This window comes from Pseudomassariella vexata (genome assembly GCF_002105095.1).
Source record: "Pseudomassariella vexata strain CBS 129021 chromosome Unknown BCR38scaffold_23, whole genome shotgun sequence".
Lineage (NCBI taxonomy): Eukaryota > Fungi > Ascomycota > Sordariomycetes > Amphisphaeriales > Pseudomassariaceae > Pseudomassariella > Pseudomassariella vexata.
In genome coordinates this window covers 126,810-143,152 of record NW_024467978.1, presented here as the reverse complement: position 1 = coordinate 143,152, position 16,343 = coordinate 126,810, and the positions used below count along the sequence as shown (strand labels likewise).

The 16,343-nt window shown below is 50.3% G+C and overlaps 7 protein-coding genes across 7 annotated transcripts; 5 read left to right on the top strand and 2 right to left on the bottom strand.

Annotated features, from left to right (window-relative positions):
• Window positions 1–2,608: 2,608 nt before the first annotated feature.
• Window positions 2,609–4,279, top strand: BCR38DRAFT_355807 (general substrate transporter; the record flags this gene model as incomplete). Its single annotated transcript, XM_040856982.1, has 3 exons — window positions 2,609–3,495; window positions 3,549–3,944; window positions 4,003–4,279. The coding sequence occupies 3 exons, from the start codon at window positions 2,609–2,611 to the stop codon at window positions 4,277–4,279; spliced, it is 1,560 nt and encodes a 519-aa protein (XP_040710060.1).
• A 405-nt stretch (window positions 4,280–4,684) lies between these two features.
• BCR38DRAFT_490644 (uncharacterized protein) lies at window positions 4,685–5,080 on the bottom strand (the record flags this gene model as incomplete). The annotated part of the gene is made up of 1 exon (XM_040864544.1): window positions 4,685–5,080. The coding sequence occupies one exon, from the start codon at window positions 5,078–5,080 to the stop codon at window positions 4,685–4,687; it is 396 nt and encodes a 131-aa protein (XP_040710059.1).
• A 1,610-nt stretch (window positions 5,081–6,690) lies between these two features.
• On the top strand, window positions 6,691–9,141 carry BCR38DRAFT_402501 (uncharacterized protein). Its single transcript, XM_040857774.1, has 2 exons — window positions 6,691–6,849; window positions 6,917–9,141. Exons 1-2 carry the CDS (start codon window positions 6,816–6,818, stop codon window positions 8,662–8,664), a joined length of 1,782 nt encoding a protein of 593 aa, XP_040710058.1. The 5' UTR covers window positions 6,691–6,815; the 3' UTR covers window positions 8,665–9,141.
• BCR38DRAFT_451084 (uncharacterized protein) lies at window positions 9,142–10,309 on the top strand. Its single transcript, XM_040861441.1, has one exon. It carries the CDS (start codon window positions 9,339–9,341, stop codon window positions 10,014–10,016), a length of 678 nt encoding a protein of 225 aa, XP_040710057.1. The 5' UTR covers window positions 9,142–9,338; the 3' UTR covers window positions 10,017–10,309.
• A 713-nt stretch (window positions 10,310–11,022) lies between these two features.
• On the top strand, window positions 11,023–12,166 carry BCR38DRAFT_451083 (uncharacterized protein). Its single transcript, XM_040861440.1, has one exon. The coding sequence runs from the start codon at window positions 11,222–11,224 to the stop codon at window positions 11,945–11,947; it is 726 nt and encodes a 241-aa protein (XP_040710056.1). The 5' UTR covers window positions 11,023–11,221; the 3' UTR covers window positions 11,948–12,166.
• A 1,213-nt stretch (window positions 12,167–13,379) lies between these two features.
• BCR38DRAFT_490640 (oxidoreductase NAD-binding domain-containing protein) lies at window positions 13,380–14,368 on the top strand (the record flags this gene model as incomplete). Its single annotated transcript, XM_040864543.1, has 3 exons — window positions 13,380–13,644; window positions 13,697–13,774; window positions 13,827–14,368. 3 exons carry the CDS (start codon window positions 13,380–13,382, stop codon window positions 14,366–14,368), a joined length of 885 nt encoding a protein of 294 aa, XP_040710055.1.
• A 390-nt stretch (window positions 14,369–14,758) lies between these two features.
• Window positions 14,759–15,654, bottom strand: BCR38DRAFT_117482 (uncharacterized protein). The gene is made up of 5 exons (XM_040853436.1): window positions 15,457–15,654; window positions 15,288–15,395; window positions 15,119–15,226; window positions 14,954–15,061; window positions 14,759–14,887 (listed from the first exon to the last, which is right to left on the bottom strand). The coding sequence occupies exons 1-5, from the start codon at window positions 15,492–15,494 to the stop codon at window positions 14,827–14,829; spliced, it is 423 nt and encodes a 140-aa protein (XP_040710054.1). The 5' UTR covers window positions 15,495–15,654; the 3' UTR covers window positions 14,759–14,826.
• Between the last annotated feature and the right edge of the window lie 689 nt (window positions 15,655–16,343).

Sequence of the window (16,343 nt, the reverse complement as noted above, 5' to 3'; positions counted from 1 at the left end):
GGGCACAAGTGGGTGGAACAGGACCAGTTGCGGGTCCTCTTTGCGCTGAGACCAGCCAACTTCAGTGATCCACATCGTTCCAAGACACCCGACTTTAGAAGCCCGTGGTTTAGGAACAACGTGATTTCCAACTCGGTGCAAAATGTACTCGTTTTCATACTAAACATGCTCAAGTAAGGAAATAAAAAAGCGCCGCATCTCATAGTGAAAACCATAGTTCCAAGACGCGAAGCGGACAGCGCAAATCTTGTCGAACGATAAGCCATTAAATGACCCGTTAGGTACACATCAAATATGCCTCGACACAACCGTTTCTTCCAAGAGAATGACTGATCCATAGGCAAGCAAGTTCGCGTCTCGAACTATTCGCAAGCTCCGATGCCACGATGACTCTGCTTAAAGAGCGAAGGAAGCCCGATTGTCGACATCACGTGGTTCGGGATGTAGAGATGGCATCATAACATATGACTGGGTCTTGGAGCCCCGAATCCGATGAATGCAAGTTTACGAAATGTGCGGTGGATGCAACGTGGAATCATGCAGCGTGAGTACCAGAATTCTCTAAGACACAGATTGGTAATTGATCTGTATCATGCCAACAATGCAGTTCATCCCTAGCTTATCAGGTCCCTCGCTGCGGCCAAACCCGACCAGGGCTTCTGAGCGCGGGCGCGGAGCTGGGTGGATGCTATTACCCAACGATGTCGGCTTTCATTATCCCGGCTGAAGACACACTTTTTACATAGTGGTTTTTTGATGAGCATTATCCTTATATGCGATTAGTTCATTCCGTGCATTCGTCGATAGTTTCGTATGGTCCCGTAGAGAATCGGAAGCGACCACGAGTTTGTAATGAAGGCATCGCACCTCCTTCCAACGCCATCATTACGACACAATTGCAAATTAGATAACTGGTGCGGATCTCAAATAGCACCATGAATTCCAATAAGCTTATTCCTACTTTATTGGGCCGTGAACGACGTCGATGCTGGCCTATATTTAAACCCTCGGGAATTTTCGGGACCTCACCCTACCCGTTTTCGCGGGGTACGCTTTCCCCAGACTACGAGATCATCCGGGGCAGTTTCCATATATCTAAGGCGCAATGAAAGTCTCCTCGGTCAATTACATGTATGGTATGCTCTCAGAAGTTCAATAGAGCCCACGGAGAAAAGGTTCGCTTGTCATCCCGCGCCGGCTACACCAAGGGAAACTTCTGCACTACACGTACTATATGCTGTATCCATAATAATCTGGTTTCCTGATATGCAAGTAATTTGTATTTTATTTGTTGAGATGTGGAGCCCTGGGTTGCATTGCAACTATGAGATCTAGCCTCATATCAGATCTCGTCACAATCGCGTTGAACCTACATACGAACTAGCGAGGGACATATATCGGCGGGATTGCCAAAGCCGAATGTGGGCATCCACGAAGACAGCTCGCCTCTCTCCGTCGAGTCACATCATGGATAAGCTTCTTTCACTATCGGGACTGTTGTCAGTACCCGTAGGTAGTCACGCTTTTTGTTGGGAACCGTATCCTATGGCACCGTTGCCTGGGACCATCGCCACAATCATGCACAACACATCGCTACTTTCGCTGGTGCCGTTGCGGCCTCGGAGAGCGGCCGCGGCAATAGTATTGTCACCGCGTCGGACATACGATAGGCACACCTGAGGCAACGTACGTGGGGAAGAATATTCTCCCAGCCCCCAGCCCACAAACGTGGAGCAGTTTCCTCGAACAGACCGCCAAGACGTTGCGGTCAGAAGGAGTTTCGCTGCTTCGCAGAAGTGGGCCTGCATGCCCGGGAAAAGCTTGGTTGAAAGCTTGCATATGTTCTCTTAGCTGACATCTGCAGACATTGGATGGCAGACGTTCATACCCTTTTTTTGCTGCGCGTCTGCGGGTATGGCTTACCCCGGTCCACTATGGAGGTGACATTGGATTCCCACTTTCGGCGGTTTAGCAGTCGTGGATTGGACCGGCTGGCTGTAAGTCGGGGCGCACTTGTCGAATCATGCACCCAGTCTGGTGGATATCGGGCCCAGCTATTTGCATATCCATCAGACCGAGAAAGCGCCGCGTTCTTCTGTGGTGCGCGTGCCTTCTTTCAACCGACGACATGCACGGGACCTGATGTTTGTGCCCTCTTCATGATGGAGCAGGAGCCACGCCGACCTGCCAAACCTCGGTATTCGCAATTATGTCATTCATCATTGGGGGGCTGGCAGGACCCCTGTCATCCCCTTCCCCCTCGTGTTGCAGCGTGCTCCATGGCTATCACACGATCAATATGATGGCCCATATCTACCCCGTCTCCGCTTCTGTCAGCGTTGTACTCTCTAGAGGCCATGCTACGGGGTGTGGATACTCACCTTACACGCGATGGATTCATGGATTGATGGTATGGGGCATGGGAAAAATCAATTGACGGAAGTGAGGAGAAAAGTAATCTCGATGACGAGTCTTTTTTGACCCTATCCCAGAGGACAGGACCCTTTGGTTTTCCTGTTAAGAAGCCAGTCGGTCGCCCCAACTCGCTGCCTTTTCCTTCCTATCACTTGTTAGCTCGTCACATTTCCCCGACGACAATACCGCAAGTATGAGCACCAATGAGCACGTACACTACTTCGGCCTCACGGGGCGTGGTCTCGTTATCCTGCAGCTCGCCTTGATTGTGGCGCCGTCCTTCATCCTCTTCGGCTACAACCAGGCGGGCGTCGGTGGTCTCTTGACGGAGGATGATTGGGTCAAGACGTTTCCCGAGATCGACACGGTGAACTCAGAGGGGGCCGAGAAAAGCGCGAAGTCGACGCTTCAAGGGTTCGTCGTCGCTACCTTTGTTATTGGTGCCATGATTGGGTCGCTGTCGTGCAGCTACACTGGAGACAAGCTCGGGCGACAAAATGTGATTTTCATTTCTGGAGTGTGCACGTTGATAGGCGAGATTCTCGAGGCCTCGGCTTTCGGACTGCCTCAGTTCATCGTGGGACGAGTTATTATCGGTCTGGGCGTGGGCCAGCTGAGCTCCATCGTACCGGTGTGGCTATCCGAGACATCTGGAGCCAAGAACAGAGGCCAGCAGGTCGTCTTGACCGGCGCCTTCTTGTGTCTGGGTTATCTTCTTGAAGCCTGGATCGACCTGGCCTTCTTCGAGTTCAAGACCGGTCCCGTCACTTGGCGCCCACCAATCGCCATTGCGACTATCTTCTCGATCATCCTGATGTCTACAATCTACCTGCTGCCCGAGTCGCCCCGGTGGTTGGTTATGAAGGGCCGCTCCGATGAAGCACGAGCTGTCGTGTCGGCTTTCAGGGGCCTTCCCATCGACTCAATGGAGGTCACGGCTGAGGTCACTGGAATCGAGCACTCACTCGAGGAGACCTGCGGCAACGCTGCGAAGTTGTCCGACTTGCTTACGATGGGCGACGAGAAACTCGCCTACCGTTTTGGACTTTGCATCCTACTTCAGTTCTACCAGCAGATGTCGTAAGTGCAAAACCTCAGCCCCTTTCAATCCAGATGACTAATATCATTCGTAGTGGAAGCAACTTGATCAGCACATACGCCTCGATCCTCTTCCAAAACAACCTGGGGATGAGCAGTGAGCTTTCCAGAGTCCTCACTGGCGGTGCCCTCACGTGGAAGTTCCTGTCCGCTTTCATTGCCTTCTTCACTATTGACCGCTTTGGTCGCCGACCCCTATTCATGGTCTCCGGCGTCGGAATGGCCGTCTGCATGGCCATGCTCGCCATCACCACCTCATTCCCCAAAGAGAACGAGGGCGCCATGATCGCCGCCGGTTGCTTCATCTACCTGTACAACACCTTTGTCCCCATCGGTTTTCTCGGTGCCAACTTCCTCTACTGTACCGAGGTCGCGCCTATTCGTCTGCGCATGGCCATGTCGTCCATCTCTACTTTTAACCATTGGCTCTGGTAAGACTGCTTCCCACCATGAATTCCCAATCTGTCATATTCTAACATATATATGAAGGAACTTCGTCATTGTCATGGTGACCCCCGTCGCCATCAACACGATCGGCTGGAAGTACTACCTCGTCCCTGCCGTCATATCCGCCTGCATACCTCTTTCCGTCTTCCTCTTCTTCCCAGAGACTATGGGTCACAATCTTGAAGAATTGGATCTCATGTTCCGGGAGTCGCCGTCGGCGTGGGCCACCGTCCAGTTCGCCAAGAAACGGGCCATCCCCACGACGCAGGAGTTTGCCTCTGGAAAGCATGAAAAGGCCGAGGAGTTGGAGATAATCTGAATATTGCATTCTGGTTTGACCGGCTTGCGCACTTCTGGCCGCTTGGCGGATGGGAAAGAAGCGGGATGGTTTAGCATGTTTAGGCGTTTGGGATACTCTTACGAAGCTATGATGGTCTTCGGGATCTCACGAAATATTGCGGAGCTTGAATGATATTACAATCCGTCAGTGACTAACAAGTCCAATGCAACGCAAGTTTGATGATTTGAGGTTCTCGGCATCTTGCTGATCATGACTTCTTCCACACCAAACCATCTGGCCTCTCCTATCGCAGCCATCCATTCACTCAAACATCGTTAATAGTCATCCCTCCAATCACATCATCTTTCAACCTGCCATGAACCCCCCTGATCAAACTCCCAACGCTCAAACTAGCCGCCGCATCAATAAACTCTACACTCTCCTTTACGTGCACATCTTCCACGCCGCCTCCAAATCTCCCTCATCCGTAAACGCCAAAACCCAAATCAGATCCTGCTCCGTCACCTCCTCGGACTCGGTGGATCTCAAATAGTAACACGTCCGAATCGTCGCCTTGCGCTGGTGCTCATCAACGAGTATATACTCCACTTTGGGATCCAGCACATCAAGAAGCGGTCCCGTGCTTTTGAGATGAGCTTTGAAGGCCGCGTTGTTGTCTAGACTGTCTTGCAGAGGATGGTTCTTGGACACGAGGTGGTTGTGACCCCAGCTGTGGCGGGCATTGGAAGATCGGAGGGAGAGGATATGGAATAAGGAGGTGGGAGTGGCGAAGGATGGGGACAGGGAGTGGGGTTTGGTGTATAGAGGGGAGGGGATCATAATATGGTATTGTTTCCGTTGAGTGGTTGATATAGATGTGTGTGAAGGGGAAATTGGTAATTAAAATACAGAAACAGGATGTATTGTGTAATTGATGCTGTTCCAGCCAAATATGGATATTTATAGCCTTCTTAAGCCTGGAACGAAGTACCTATCAATTATTTCAGGCACTCTTGGTGAAGTCTAGACGGGTTAATAAATTGACGAGTGCCAAAATGATATATTATAAATCACGGGAGGCTAATGCAGGACAGATCCACCCGAAATCAGTAACCGCATCGGCCACCTTTTGGTAAGCACCGTATTTTATATAGTTTGACGAAACTGACAGTAGCAATTCCTTCTTAATTGTTATATGTGAAGCATAACTAGTGAAGATTCCAAATACTTAGATACATTCGTCCGAGCCCCCTTTTCGGTAGGGGCCCGTCTTCCCGAGAAAATCATCAGTTCCTAACTGCTCTTCTGGTACTATAGGCCGTATTCGCATGTATCGCTTATCCTAGGCTGTCCCGATAGTTATTCAGGTAACGAACAGTTTATTCGGGCTAGGTTTGAAGGGATAGGGTCCGTATAGAACATTTCTGTCCATTTCTCTACGTAATTAGTCATTTTCTACAAGTAATTTGAACATCTTAGCGGCTTAAGGTATAATAGCCTTGTCTTATTTTCCTATTAGGATATGAACCTTGTAAGATAGCACCACCCTCGACTTTTTCTATAGATCGCAGTTAAATAGATGGTTCCTAGGCTTTAGAGGAATGAAACTAATTATATGTGGTGCTATTTCAGGCGGAATAGCCCGACGTAATATACATGGAGATCGTTACTGTTGTACGAGGGTAAATAAGTATAGCGAGTTTGTAGATTAGTCATTTGTGTGTGCTGTAGAATAATATTGAAGTGAACGAGCGACGCGATGTTGCGGTCGTATAATTTTCCTGCAAAATGTGGGGGGTGGTAGAAGATATTGCAGCTCGCGAAGCACGACTCTGTGGTTGCTTAGCGAGCAACTATCCCATGATGGCGTGACGAAGTAATAGGCACTGATCCGAACTCTGCATATGTCGCCCGTATCGCAACTGGGTAATCCGGTTGAATACCTGGGGCATGGATCCGATTATGACGCATGTAGATTTCGATGTCAGCGAACTATGTGCTTGGTACTACCAGTTTTGGCTTTAGGTCTTGTTGGATTTAACGCATATCACATTGGTAACGATTGCAATCTCAATTCCCACGACAATAGTGCGAGGCTGCCTCAATAAGGAAGCGATGACTAGCTACTAGACCCCAGGAAATCTAGGGAATGGCAGGTAGGACCTGTTTGAACTACCTGTCGATAGGATGGTTGGAGTGACCAGCGTCCTGTAGTGTAACTGAAGTTCGCTGTCTGTCATACTGGTGTCACATGGCATTCCTTCTCTTAGCCCTGCCTTGTCCCTTGTATCTTCCATGCCGGCTCTTTGGTTATTCCCACCGAGGCCAAAATTCAAAAAGATATTCAGTGCCAAGAACACCTCAGAATCTGAGGTTACATCCAATTCAAATGTGCATGAAAGAGCAAACCCCACAGCGGGGTATTTAGTCACGTAGATAACCAGGGGAGCCTCGATATCCTCGAAGATGGAGTGATATCTGGTTCCTCGCATTCTCGTCGAAGTTGAGTATTCTATTGTCGCAAGTTCTTCGTCCATTTAAATTCTTGTGTTCCATTCGAAGAAGGCTTTCAGCTATGGAAGAACTAGATTTCGTGGTGATCGGCGCCGGTAAGTGAATAGAATAGAGAACACCAAGGGGATTCAATGTTGGGTATGAATTGACGCCCATAAACAGGCTGGTTTGGCCTGGCAGCAGCCAAAACCTTTCACCAGATAGACCCTGAGAAGTCTCTGGCCGTACTTGACTCGAGCTCAACCCTCGGTGGAGTATGGGCACAACACCGCCTTTATCCGGGTCTCAAGACCAACAACCTGCTGGGAATGTACGAGTACCCCGACTTTCCCATGGACACCGAAACATTCGGCGTCAAGCCCGGAGAATTCATTCCTGGCCCTGTCTGCCACAAATACCTGACCAAGTACGCTGAGAAATTCGACATCATCGACAAGATTCGCTGTGGCAACGAAGTGGAATCAGCGGAGCATCAAGAAAACGGTGGTTGGATTCTGACTGTACTAAGCGACGTCACTGACGGCGCGACCCCCAAGGAGACCAAGATCCTTGCAAAGAAGCTCGTCGTCGCTACTGGTCTGACATCTCAACCTTTCCTCCCCCACATCGACGGACAGGAATCCTACGGTGCACCGCTTTTCCATTGCAAGGACTTCCTCCAGCACGCGGACACGCTGGACAAAGCGAAGCGCGCAACCGTCTTTGGGGGGACGAAGAGCGCCTGGGACGCCGTATACGCCTACGCCACCAAAGGCGTCAAGGTAGACTGGGTCATACGCGCTTCCGGCCACGGCCCATGTTGGTTTACTCCCTCCCACGTGACGCCACTGAAGAGATGGCTTGAGGCACTGGTGCTTATCCGATTTTTCACCTGGTTCAGCCCTTGCATCTGGGGATTCGCGGACGGCTATGCGGCCATTCGGTCGTTCTTCAATGGGACTGCTATTGGGCGAGCTATCACGGATGCGTTTTGGTGGTTTCTTAGTAACGACGTCATTAGACTGAACAAATATGATTCGCACCCTGAAACCGCCAAGTTGAAACCTTGGACCCAGGCTATGTTCTCGGCATCCAGTTTCTCTATCCTGAGCTACAGTACCGATATCTTCGAACTGGTCCGTAACGGCTCGGCCAAGATCCATATTGCCGATATCACTCACCTATCGCCCCACGCAGTCCACCTATCCAACGACACTGTGCTCTCATCAGACGCCTTATCCTGCGCAACTGGGTGGAAGATACTACCCGCCATCAAGTTCCTCCCTGAGGGCATCGACAAGGAGCTGGGGATCCCGCACGCCCCCTCGCCCAGCGACCCCTACGACTTTATCGAGAAGGCCGACAAGGAAATCCTGGAGAAATTCCCGCGCCTAAAGGACCAGCCCGTCATAAACAAGCGCTACGCCCCGCTGCTCGACAACAAGGGCATGTCTACAACTGACCACATCAACCCCTCGACACCCCTCACGCCCTACATGCTGCACCGCTTTATGGTCCCCCCCTCACCGAATCTCCTCGCCCGCCGCGATATAGCCTTCGCTGGGTTCCTCATGCATTTCACTATCGTCCTATCAGCACATATCCAGGCTCTGTGGATCAATGCCTATTTCCGCGGCGGGGCGTCAATCCCGGATTGCACTTCTGCCGAGGCGATGGACAAACTCAAGTACGAGACGGTGCTTTTCAGTAGGTTTGGCAAGTGGCGGTACTCGGGGGCCAACGGTGCTCGGTATCCTGATTTCGTGTTCGATGTGATGCCGTACCATGATCTGCTTTGCCGGGATCTGGGCATTGCGGTGCACAGGAAGAAGGGGATGCTTGCAGAGCTGTTTGAGCCGTACGGACCTGAGGAGTACGCGAATGTAGTTTCTGAATGGATGGAGAAACAGAATTCAGTGAAGCACGGCTGACGGTTGCGAAGGACGACTGCGGGGGCCTGCTTGCAACTTGATGAATGACGACATTTTCTTCAAGTGTTGTTGATGGAAGCGCGACATGTGGTTTACCTTCAACACGGAAACATGAGACATATTGTTTTTTTCTCACGCTCGCGTAGCCGCTAGCTACGTGTAAATTACGGTCGAGTATACGAGATCAGACTAGCACGGAACCAGAAAAATGGAAAGCAAGGATCGGATCTCGTCATTTCATATCCTTCAGCATATCAACGTAAGCTGATGGCTTTCTTCTGCACAACAAAACAGTCGCGTCTTACCGCAAGAGCCCTCTTCCCATAGGTGAGAAATCAACTCACACTTGTAAGCGCGTCGCCGTTTCAGCCAAAGCGCCACCATCCCAAAGGCCCGAAATGACCAAGGAGGCGCAGCATGCTTACGGCCAGTCTACCAAAGAAATTTCGTCACTGTCGCTGTCCGTGCCTTGCGTGATCTGAATTTGCATAAAACCATCCAGCTTGCCCGTTGTTCAGTACGGGACAAACTTCTCCATCCTCACCACAATCGTTACTTATTGCCTCGGCACCGTTCCACTCGTTCACATTATCCAAGTCAATCCTTATTGATTTATTCCGCCACTAGCCCTTATTCCGAATTCGCCAAGGACAGACGCAATTACTACCGCCAACATGTTCACCAAGTCCCAAATCCCAGTGCTAGTTGCCGCCCTGTTGGCGACTCCCATCACAGCCAAAACCGACCTGTCTGGCTGCACGTCCTCCGAGACCGTCACCTACGGCGGCGCCAGCATGATCTGGTATGTTCCCGGTACGGGCGAGATCTGCGCGTTCCTCGACTGCGGCGGCGGCCGTGCCCCAGCCAAGACCACTGTCCCGGGGTGTCCGCAGTACTCGGGCACGGCAAGCTACGCGCCGTCATTCCTCCCTGGATTCGGGGGCGATTCCGTCCCCGCAACAGCCACTACAACCGAAGAAACTAAGACCCCGACGGCCACCTCAGCGGGCGGCGTCAAGTCGTCTGGGGCCGTCAGTGATACTTTGATGGTGACTATTCCTACGATTACTGCGACTATAGACTCAACGTCGGATTTGGTGCTGCATACTACGTTTTCTACGGGGACTTTGTCGCAGGGCGGGTTTTCGAATGAGACGGTTGTTAGTGGAGTTGCCACAAAGACGGGGACTTCTACCGCCCTTGCTACTGAGACCGCCAGTGTAGCCAAGAGTGGGACCGCATCGGCGTCAGCTAGCGGCAGTGCTGCAGCGACCGGTGCGGGACCTGTGGTTACGGCCGGGCCCTTGGGGTTGATTTTCGGTTTGGTTGCAGGGGTTGCAGCGATGGTGTAATGCGGATGTATGTAGAATGCATACAGGTGGATACACATGTGGAACGGTTGGCGCAGATATGACAGCCGTACTTAATGCCGGCGATTAGGCAACAGGGTCTATTAATTCGTTTATAATACAGCAATCATAACGTGTAAGAGCCTTCAAATCAGATGATAATGGATAGTACAGAGATGAAACTGTGTGCGTGGTAAGAGCTCAGCGGCTGAATTAATAGATAGACAGAAAGTCGTCGCAACACTAATGAAATTGTGGCAATCCTATAGTCTGCCGTCCTGCGACTCTTGAGCCTGGTCCGGGTTTGACGCTTCAACTCTAATAACCGCGTGACTCCCACCTACCATCTTTTGCGGTCTATTAGTTACAAATATTGCTAGGTACGGTTTACTTGATCAGGCATCACCTCTAATGACTAATGAGCGAAATCGTCCTCGCTAGCGCATTAACCGCACAGTATTCTGCGACAAGTTTGCACCCACGTGGCGCGGACACGTCTATGTGATTTGTCGGATCTTTTCGCGGGTGAATAATGGATGCAAGGACTGCAGGACACATACCAGCGGGAATATCTGGAGAATGGAAATGCAGCCGACCTTGCGAATCTGCATAGCGTGTGGGGAAGGCGGGGTTTAGTGCCGTCCTTTGAACTAGCCTTTGCATACTGGGTTTCGGCCCTGGGCTTGGCGGGCATCCAGACGCATTCTAGAAGACGGCGTCCCTAATCCACGCAAGAATGCCTCGTCAAAACTTCAGACAAGTTCCATCGCAGCTGCCGTCATTGAACTCATTTGTTTTCCATTGGCTGGTGGACTTGGGATACAAATTTCAGTCGTTAATGGTGTGCGTGGATCCGTCTCATCGTGGTAGATCATCGACAGCCATTCATTGTTCGGATTTACCGCATGATGTGCTGGTATTGTCTTCCCGTCTGACTTTCACACAATTCATGCAGCGGTTGATTATGCTTATTGTCGGTAAGGCAAGGATATCTTCCCAAGACTATGCGGAAACGATAGGAATCCTCAATGCGTATTCAGTACCCTCATGGAATATATACCAGAGAACTGCCGTGCTCCCGTTTTGCGCATGGGCTTTCCCTATTTTTACGTGTCTCATCCCATGGCCGTTTGTGAGACCACAGAGGCAACATTCGGTAGCTGCCTGGATCGCAAGCTCAACCAAACTAGAACCCAATTCGCGTCAAAATGAACATGACTCTGCAACTCGTCGAACCTGCCGACTGCGCTAACCGCGGACCCTTAATCAATACCATTGGCTGGACCATCACCATCCTATCTTTCGCGTTCCTAGCACTACGAGTCTACTGCAAATTCTCGCGCAAAAACGGTCTATGGTGGGACGACCACTTCCTTATCGCCTCCTGGCTGTGCACCCTGACGCATGTTTCCATCATTAGCTCCATCATCGCCCTTGGCTTCGGCAAGCATGAGCTGCACATCGATCCGCGGAACCGGAGCACCATCAGCTTCAACGGGTTTGTGGCGGGTGCGTTGGCCATTCTGGCCTCGGCGTGGAGCAAGACTTCATTTGCGTTGACGCTGTTGCGGATTTCTGGGCGTGATGGGTGGTTGAGGTGGCTTCTCTGGGGGATTATTGTGAGCATGAATGTGGCGATGATTTCGAATGCAATTTCGTTGTTTTTTTCGTGCCAACCGGCTGCCAAGGCGTGGGATAGAAGTTTGCCGGGGAAGTGTTGGGATCCGCAAGTTTCCGTGGTTTGGGGGATTGCTGCGGGAGGCTACTCGGGTGCTATGGATTTTGTGCTTGCTTTGCTACCGTGGACGATTATTATGCACCTGCAGATGAAGCCGAAAGAGAAAATTGGCGTGGCAGTTGCCATGTCGATGGGGATCTTGTACGTGACGGCCTTGTCTCATGCGATGCATCCAGCCTGGCTAACTGTGCGGTAGTGCTGGAGCTATAACAATCATCAAGTGCTATCAAATAACGACTGTAGCAAGCAACGACTTTGCATGTAAGCAATCCCCTCAAACACTCATCTCATCGGCAACGCTGACAAACACGCCCAGTCGATGGCGGCTTATTAATCATGTGGAGTGTCGGCGAATCCGGAGCCACCATAATAGCAGCCTCCATCCCAGTCCTGCGCGTCTTGATTAAAGAAGTCAAGGAAAGCTACTCTAATTCAAGGTCGCGGCCAGGATCCAATACGAGTGACGCCAAAAGCCGCATGACCACGAAGACCATCCAGAGCGATAGAGAAGATGAATATCCCCCTGGGGAGATACTGTTGTGGCAGCAACCGTCTACCAGGCCTCACCAGATGAACATGCAAACGTCGACATTTATATCGGACGATGACGAGTTTGAGAAACCGCGAACTCGTGGTGCGTGAAGCCCAGTCGTTTTGAAGTATTCATAGAAAATAGACGTTAAAATAATACTAGGTTTTCAAGTTTTACAACGGATTTCCAAAACTGTTGTAAAGTCAAATGATTCCTATTGTCGTATACCCAGCATGTTAAAAGAGTCCATCTAGTATTACTGTAAACGGAAATATAATATATTTTCATTTCGATGAATTGTATAATTGTGTCTTGGGGAGCGCCAAGCTGTAAGTTGGCCACAGCGAATCGCGATAAAGAAGAGCGTCACGGCAACAGAGGCCATTTTCTTGCTTGTAGGTCTTCGATGTATGGTCGTTTTCCCTTGCTTCTTCGCTTTCTGGTCGCTCTCTATGGGCCCCTAAAAGCCAGGAACAATCGAGAATACCTGCGGTAAGAGAGTCGGCAATTACAACGGTACGGATGTGGGGATGTTTGTGAAAGGAAGGCAGGGTCATATTGGCGCACACGGGAATCCCCGGTTGCAAATGGGCTGATCGGAATCGTAAGATTGTAAATTAACGTAGACGCTGGTAACCACTCTTCAATTCGAAGAATCGTCGTGCCTCAGAGCAGATACAACCACGATACGGGTTTGAGCAACCAAGGGCTCATATTAATCAAGGCCAAACTGCCGCGAATGCCATCGTCTTGTCTTTCCTTGTACTTATCGGCAAGTCGGAGCCATGTAAGCCGGTATCTGAGGTAGCTTCCAGCCGCATCGCCCCCCCAGAACGGAACTGTAGCTCCGGTTTGGGTGCGTGCCGGAGGATCAGGTACGTTGCTGTCAGTGGACAACTCGTAAAATTAATAGGGCTGACAGGCAGTGCATCCCGGACTTCGGATGCCCCAGACTTGTCCGAGACCGAACAGCCTCCGAAGTCCTACGTGTTTGTTTTGACTTCAGCCAACGCCCCTGCGAAATCTCTCATTTATTCTCATTGCAAATAAAAAACCAAACGACTAGACAGCTGAATCGCCTCTCATCAATCTTACCATGTCTACCTTTCGATCGTTACAGCAGGTGCGCCCGGCCAACATCATCGGCGGAGCTGTCTTCGCTGGGCTGGGTGTCGCCCTCTACTCCCGCTACATGGTGACCAACGCACATGCAGACTCGGGAGCGCCGAAGAAGATCTTCTCTGGTGGTCTGGCCAATGTTTCGCTCAGGCTGGAGAGTTCGGAAGAAGTGAACCACAACACCAAGCGCCTGCGATTTCAACTACCTGAAGCTGACAACATTGCGGGGTTCGGTTTGACCTGTAAGCCGGATCGCGTACCCGAACCAAGTGACAAAGTTCTAACATTCAACAGCCTCAATCCTGGTATTCTCTTGGCCAGAGGGCAGAATATTCCCTGTCGTAAGGCCATACACACCCATCAGTTCTCCCAGTATGAACCGTCGCTCTCTGTAAATACGATGCACTTACTAAACCCCTTCCAGACGAGCCCGGCGTGGTAGAATTCATGGTCAAGCACTACGCCGCCGGCAAGCAAAGCACACACCTGCACTCCCTTAGTCCCGGCTCCTCACTCCGCTTCCTCGCCACCCTAAAAGGCTTCGCCTGGAAACCCAACCAATACCCACACATCACTTTGATCGCAGGCGGGGCGGGCATCACGCCTGCATACCAGCTTATCCAGGGGATCCTGCAGAACCCGAGCGACCAGACGAAAATCACGCTTGTATATGGTGTCAACACGGACGCCGATGTCCTTTTGAAGCCGGAGTTTGATGAATTTGCGGCCAAGTTCCCAGAGAGATTTAGGTACACGTATACTGTTAGTAACCCTGTGCCGGGTTCAGTTTACAGGAAAGGATATGTGACGGAGGAGTTATTGAGAGAGGTTATGCCTAAGGAGAAAGATACGAAGGTCTTTGTTTGTGGGCCGCCGGCTATGGAGGAGGCGCTTGTGGGAAAGAGGACGAAGGGGGGCGTTTTGGAGCGGCTGGGTTATGGGAAGGATAAAGTACATAGATTCTAGAGTGTCTTGGGGCTGTACAGGAAGAATGCTAGGCCGGAGATATACGTGTGGGATGGTATTGTACTGGCTTAGGTTGACACGTCTATTCTCTGATTAGATGGAACACAATCCCCATTGTGGCTTTATTTCGGCACCAAGTTCTTCATTAATCACACTTTGATGAACCAATTGAATGAAATCAATTCAAGTTGCAACAGGTTAGCTAGAGATGAATATATGGGATTTTATATGTGTTCCAAGTTAGGTGTATCACACGAATGTTGAGTACGCATGGGTTTGTCTCACTTTCATATTTGCATTGCACGTTATAATGTTATCGACCATGAATCGATCTATCTTTGGTATATCAACCAAATCAAAGCAAACTTAGATTCTCTAGAACCATTTAAGCACCTGTTTCGAAGTTCGACCCCACAATCTCTGGGCATTCATAGTCGTTTAGGGTTACAAGTTTGTTTTTACGGAACAGAACCAGCCTTACCACCCTTGGCGGCGATCTCTTGAACCTCCTCCTTCGGTCTGGACACTTAATCAGTGGAAATGCTTCATTGATTCAACAGGCAGGATCACAGTTGGGACACTTACCGGTTGGCAAAGTTGCCCAGGTTGTCACTTGTCGTGCTGGCTTGGACACCACCGCCGTGGCTTGCCTGACCACCTTTGGAGGCGATCGCTTGAACCTCCTCCTTGGGTCTGGCAAATCTGTCAGCATAAATCCTGAAAAAAGAGAGGTAATATGACATCGCGTACCTATTGGCGAAGTTGCCGGGATTGTCACTTGTCGTGCTGGCTTGGACACCACCGCCGTGGCTTGCCTGACCACCCTTGGAGGCGATCGCTTGAACCTCCTCCTTGGGTCTTGCAAATCTGTTAGATTACATCCTGAAAGTAGTAATGGAGGTATTGTGACATCGCATACCTGTTGGCGAAGTTGCCAGGGTTGTCACTCTTCGTCTTGGGGGCTTCAGCGGTACCGTGGCTGGCGTGGCCTCCCTTCGAGGCAATGGCTTGCACCTCCTCGGTGGGGCTTGAAGTTTTCGTTAGAGTTGGGACAGTAAATTGGGGCATGGGATCGATCTAAGACGTACCGGTTGGCAAAGTTTCCGGGGTTGGCGTTGCCTGTCATCTTGATAGTGGTATGTGGATGAAATTCTGCGGTGATGAATTGGAAGATGTTGAACTGGAATGTTCAAATTGGAATAATTTTGATCAGTCCAACTCCCAGGAGGTCTTATACATATAATTCAATTAAGCAACAGCCGATGACGTAGTGTTGTTGTTCGGATCTTGATCTCCACTGATTTGTTTGGTAGTGCCTTCCCACTGCTCCCTCAGACACAGCTCTGTAGGTAAACAAACGCGTTAGACAGCTCGTAGCTGTTTGGCCAAGCCTTTCCCCACATCAAGATTCGATGTCATAGTGGCCAGTGAATTCATGTCGCACAATGCCTGTTTGTACATAATGATGTGACGGCTCAATGGCATGAAATCACCTTCATGTCATCCAGGCCGGGGTCCGGCAGGCACGGACATATGTGCGCAATGGTTCCCACCTTTCCTGAATGTCGGACAGGGGATGGATCTTAGATCTCCGGAGACCAGACGCCGGAGGATGATACCAACAAAGGTACAATCTGCGTCAACCCTTCCCATGCTAAGATAATCAAACACTTACCGTTAATATGCTGATAAACCATTATTTCTTAAGTTTGGGTTGAGAAGATGTCGATTGTCCATGGCTCGTTTTTTGCAGGTTGGGACAACTTGTTTGGATTTCGCAGTAGTGACGGCAAGCCGCAGATGTCTTGGAAATGTCTATAGTACTCTGTAGTAACGTACCCCACGGTATAACTGAACACTTCCCCCCATTTCCGTATAACCTAGGTTCCGTCCCTTATTTTCCACCTTTTACTAAGAAGGAAGGTAATTAAGAATAAAGCGTTATTTAGTTAGTATTTTAAGCGTTTTAAAAGAA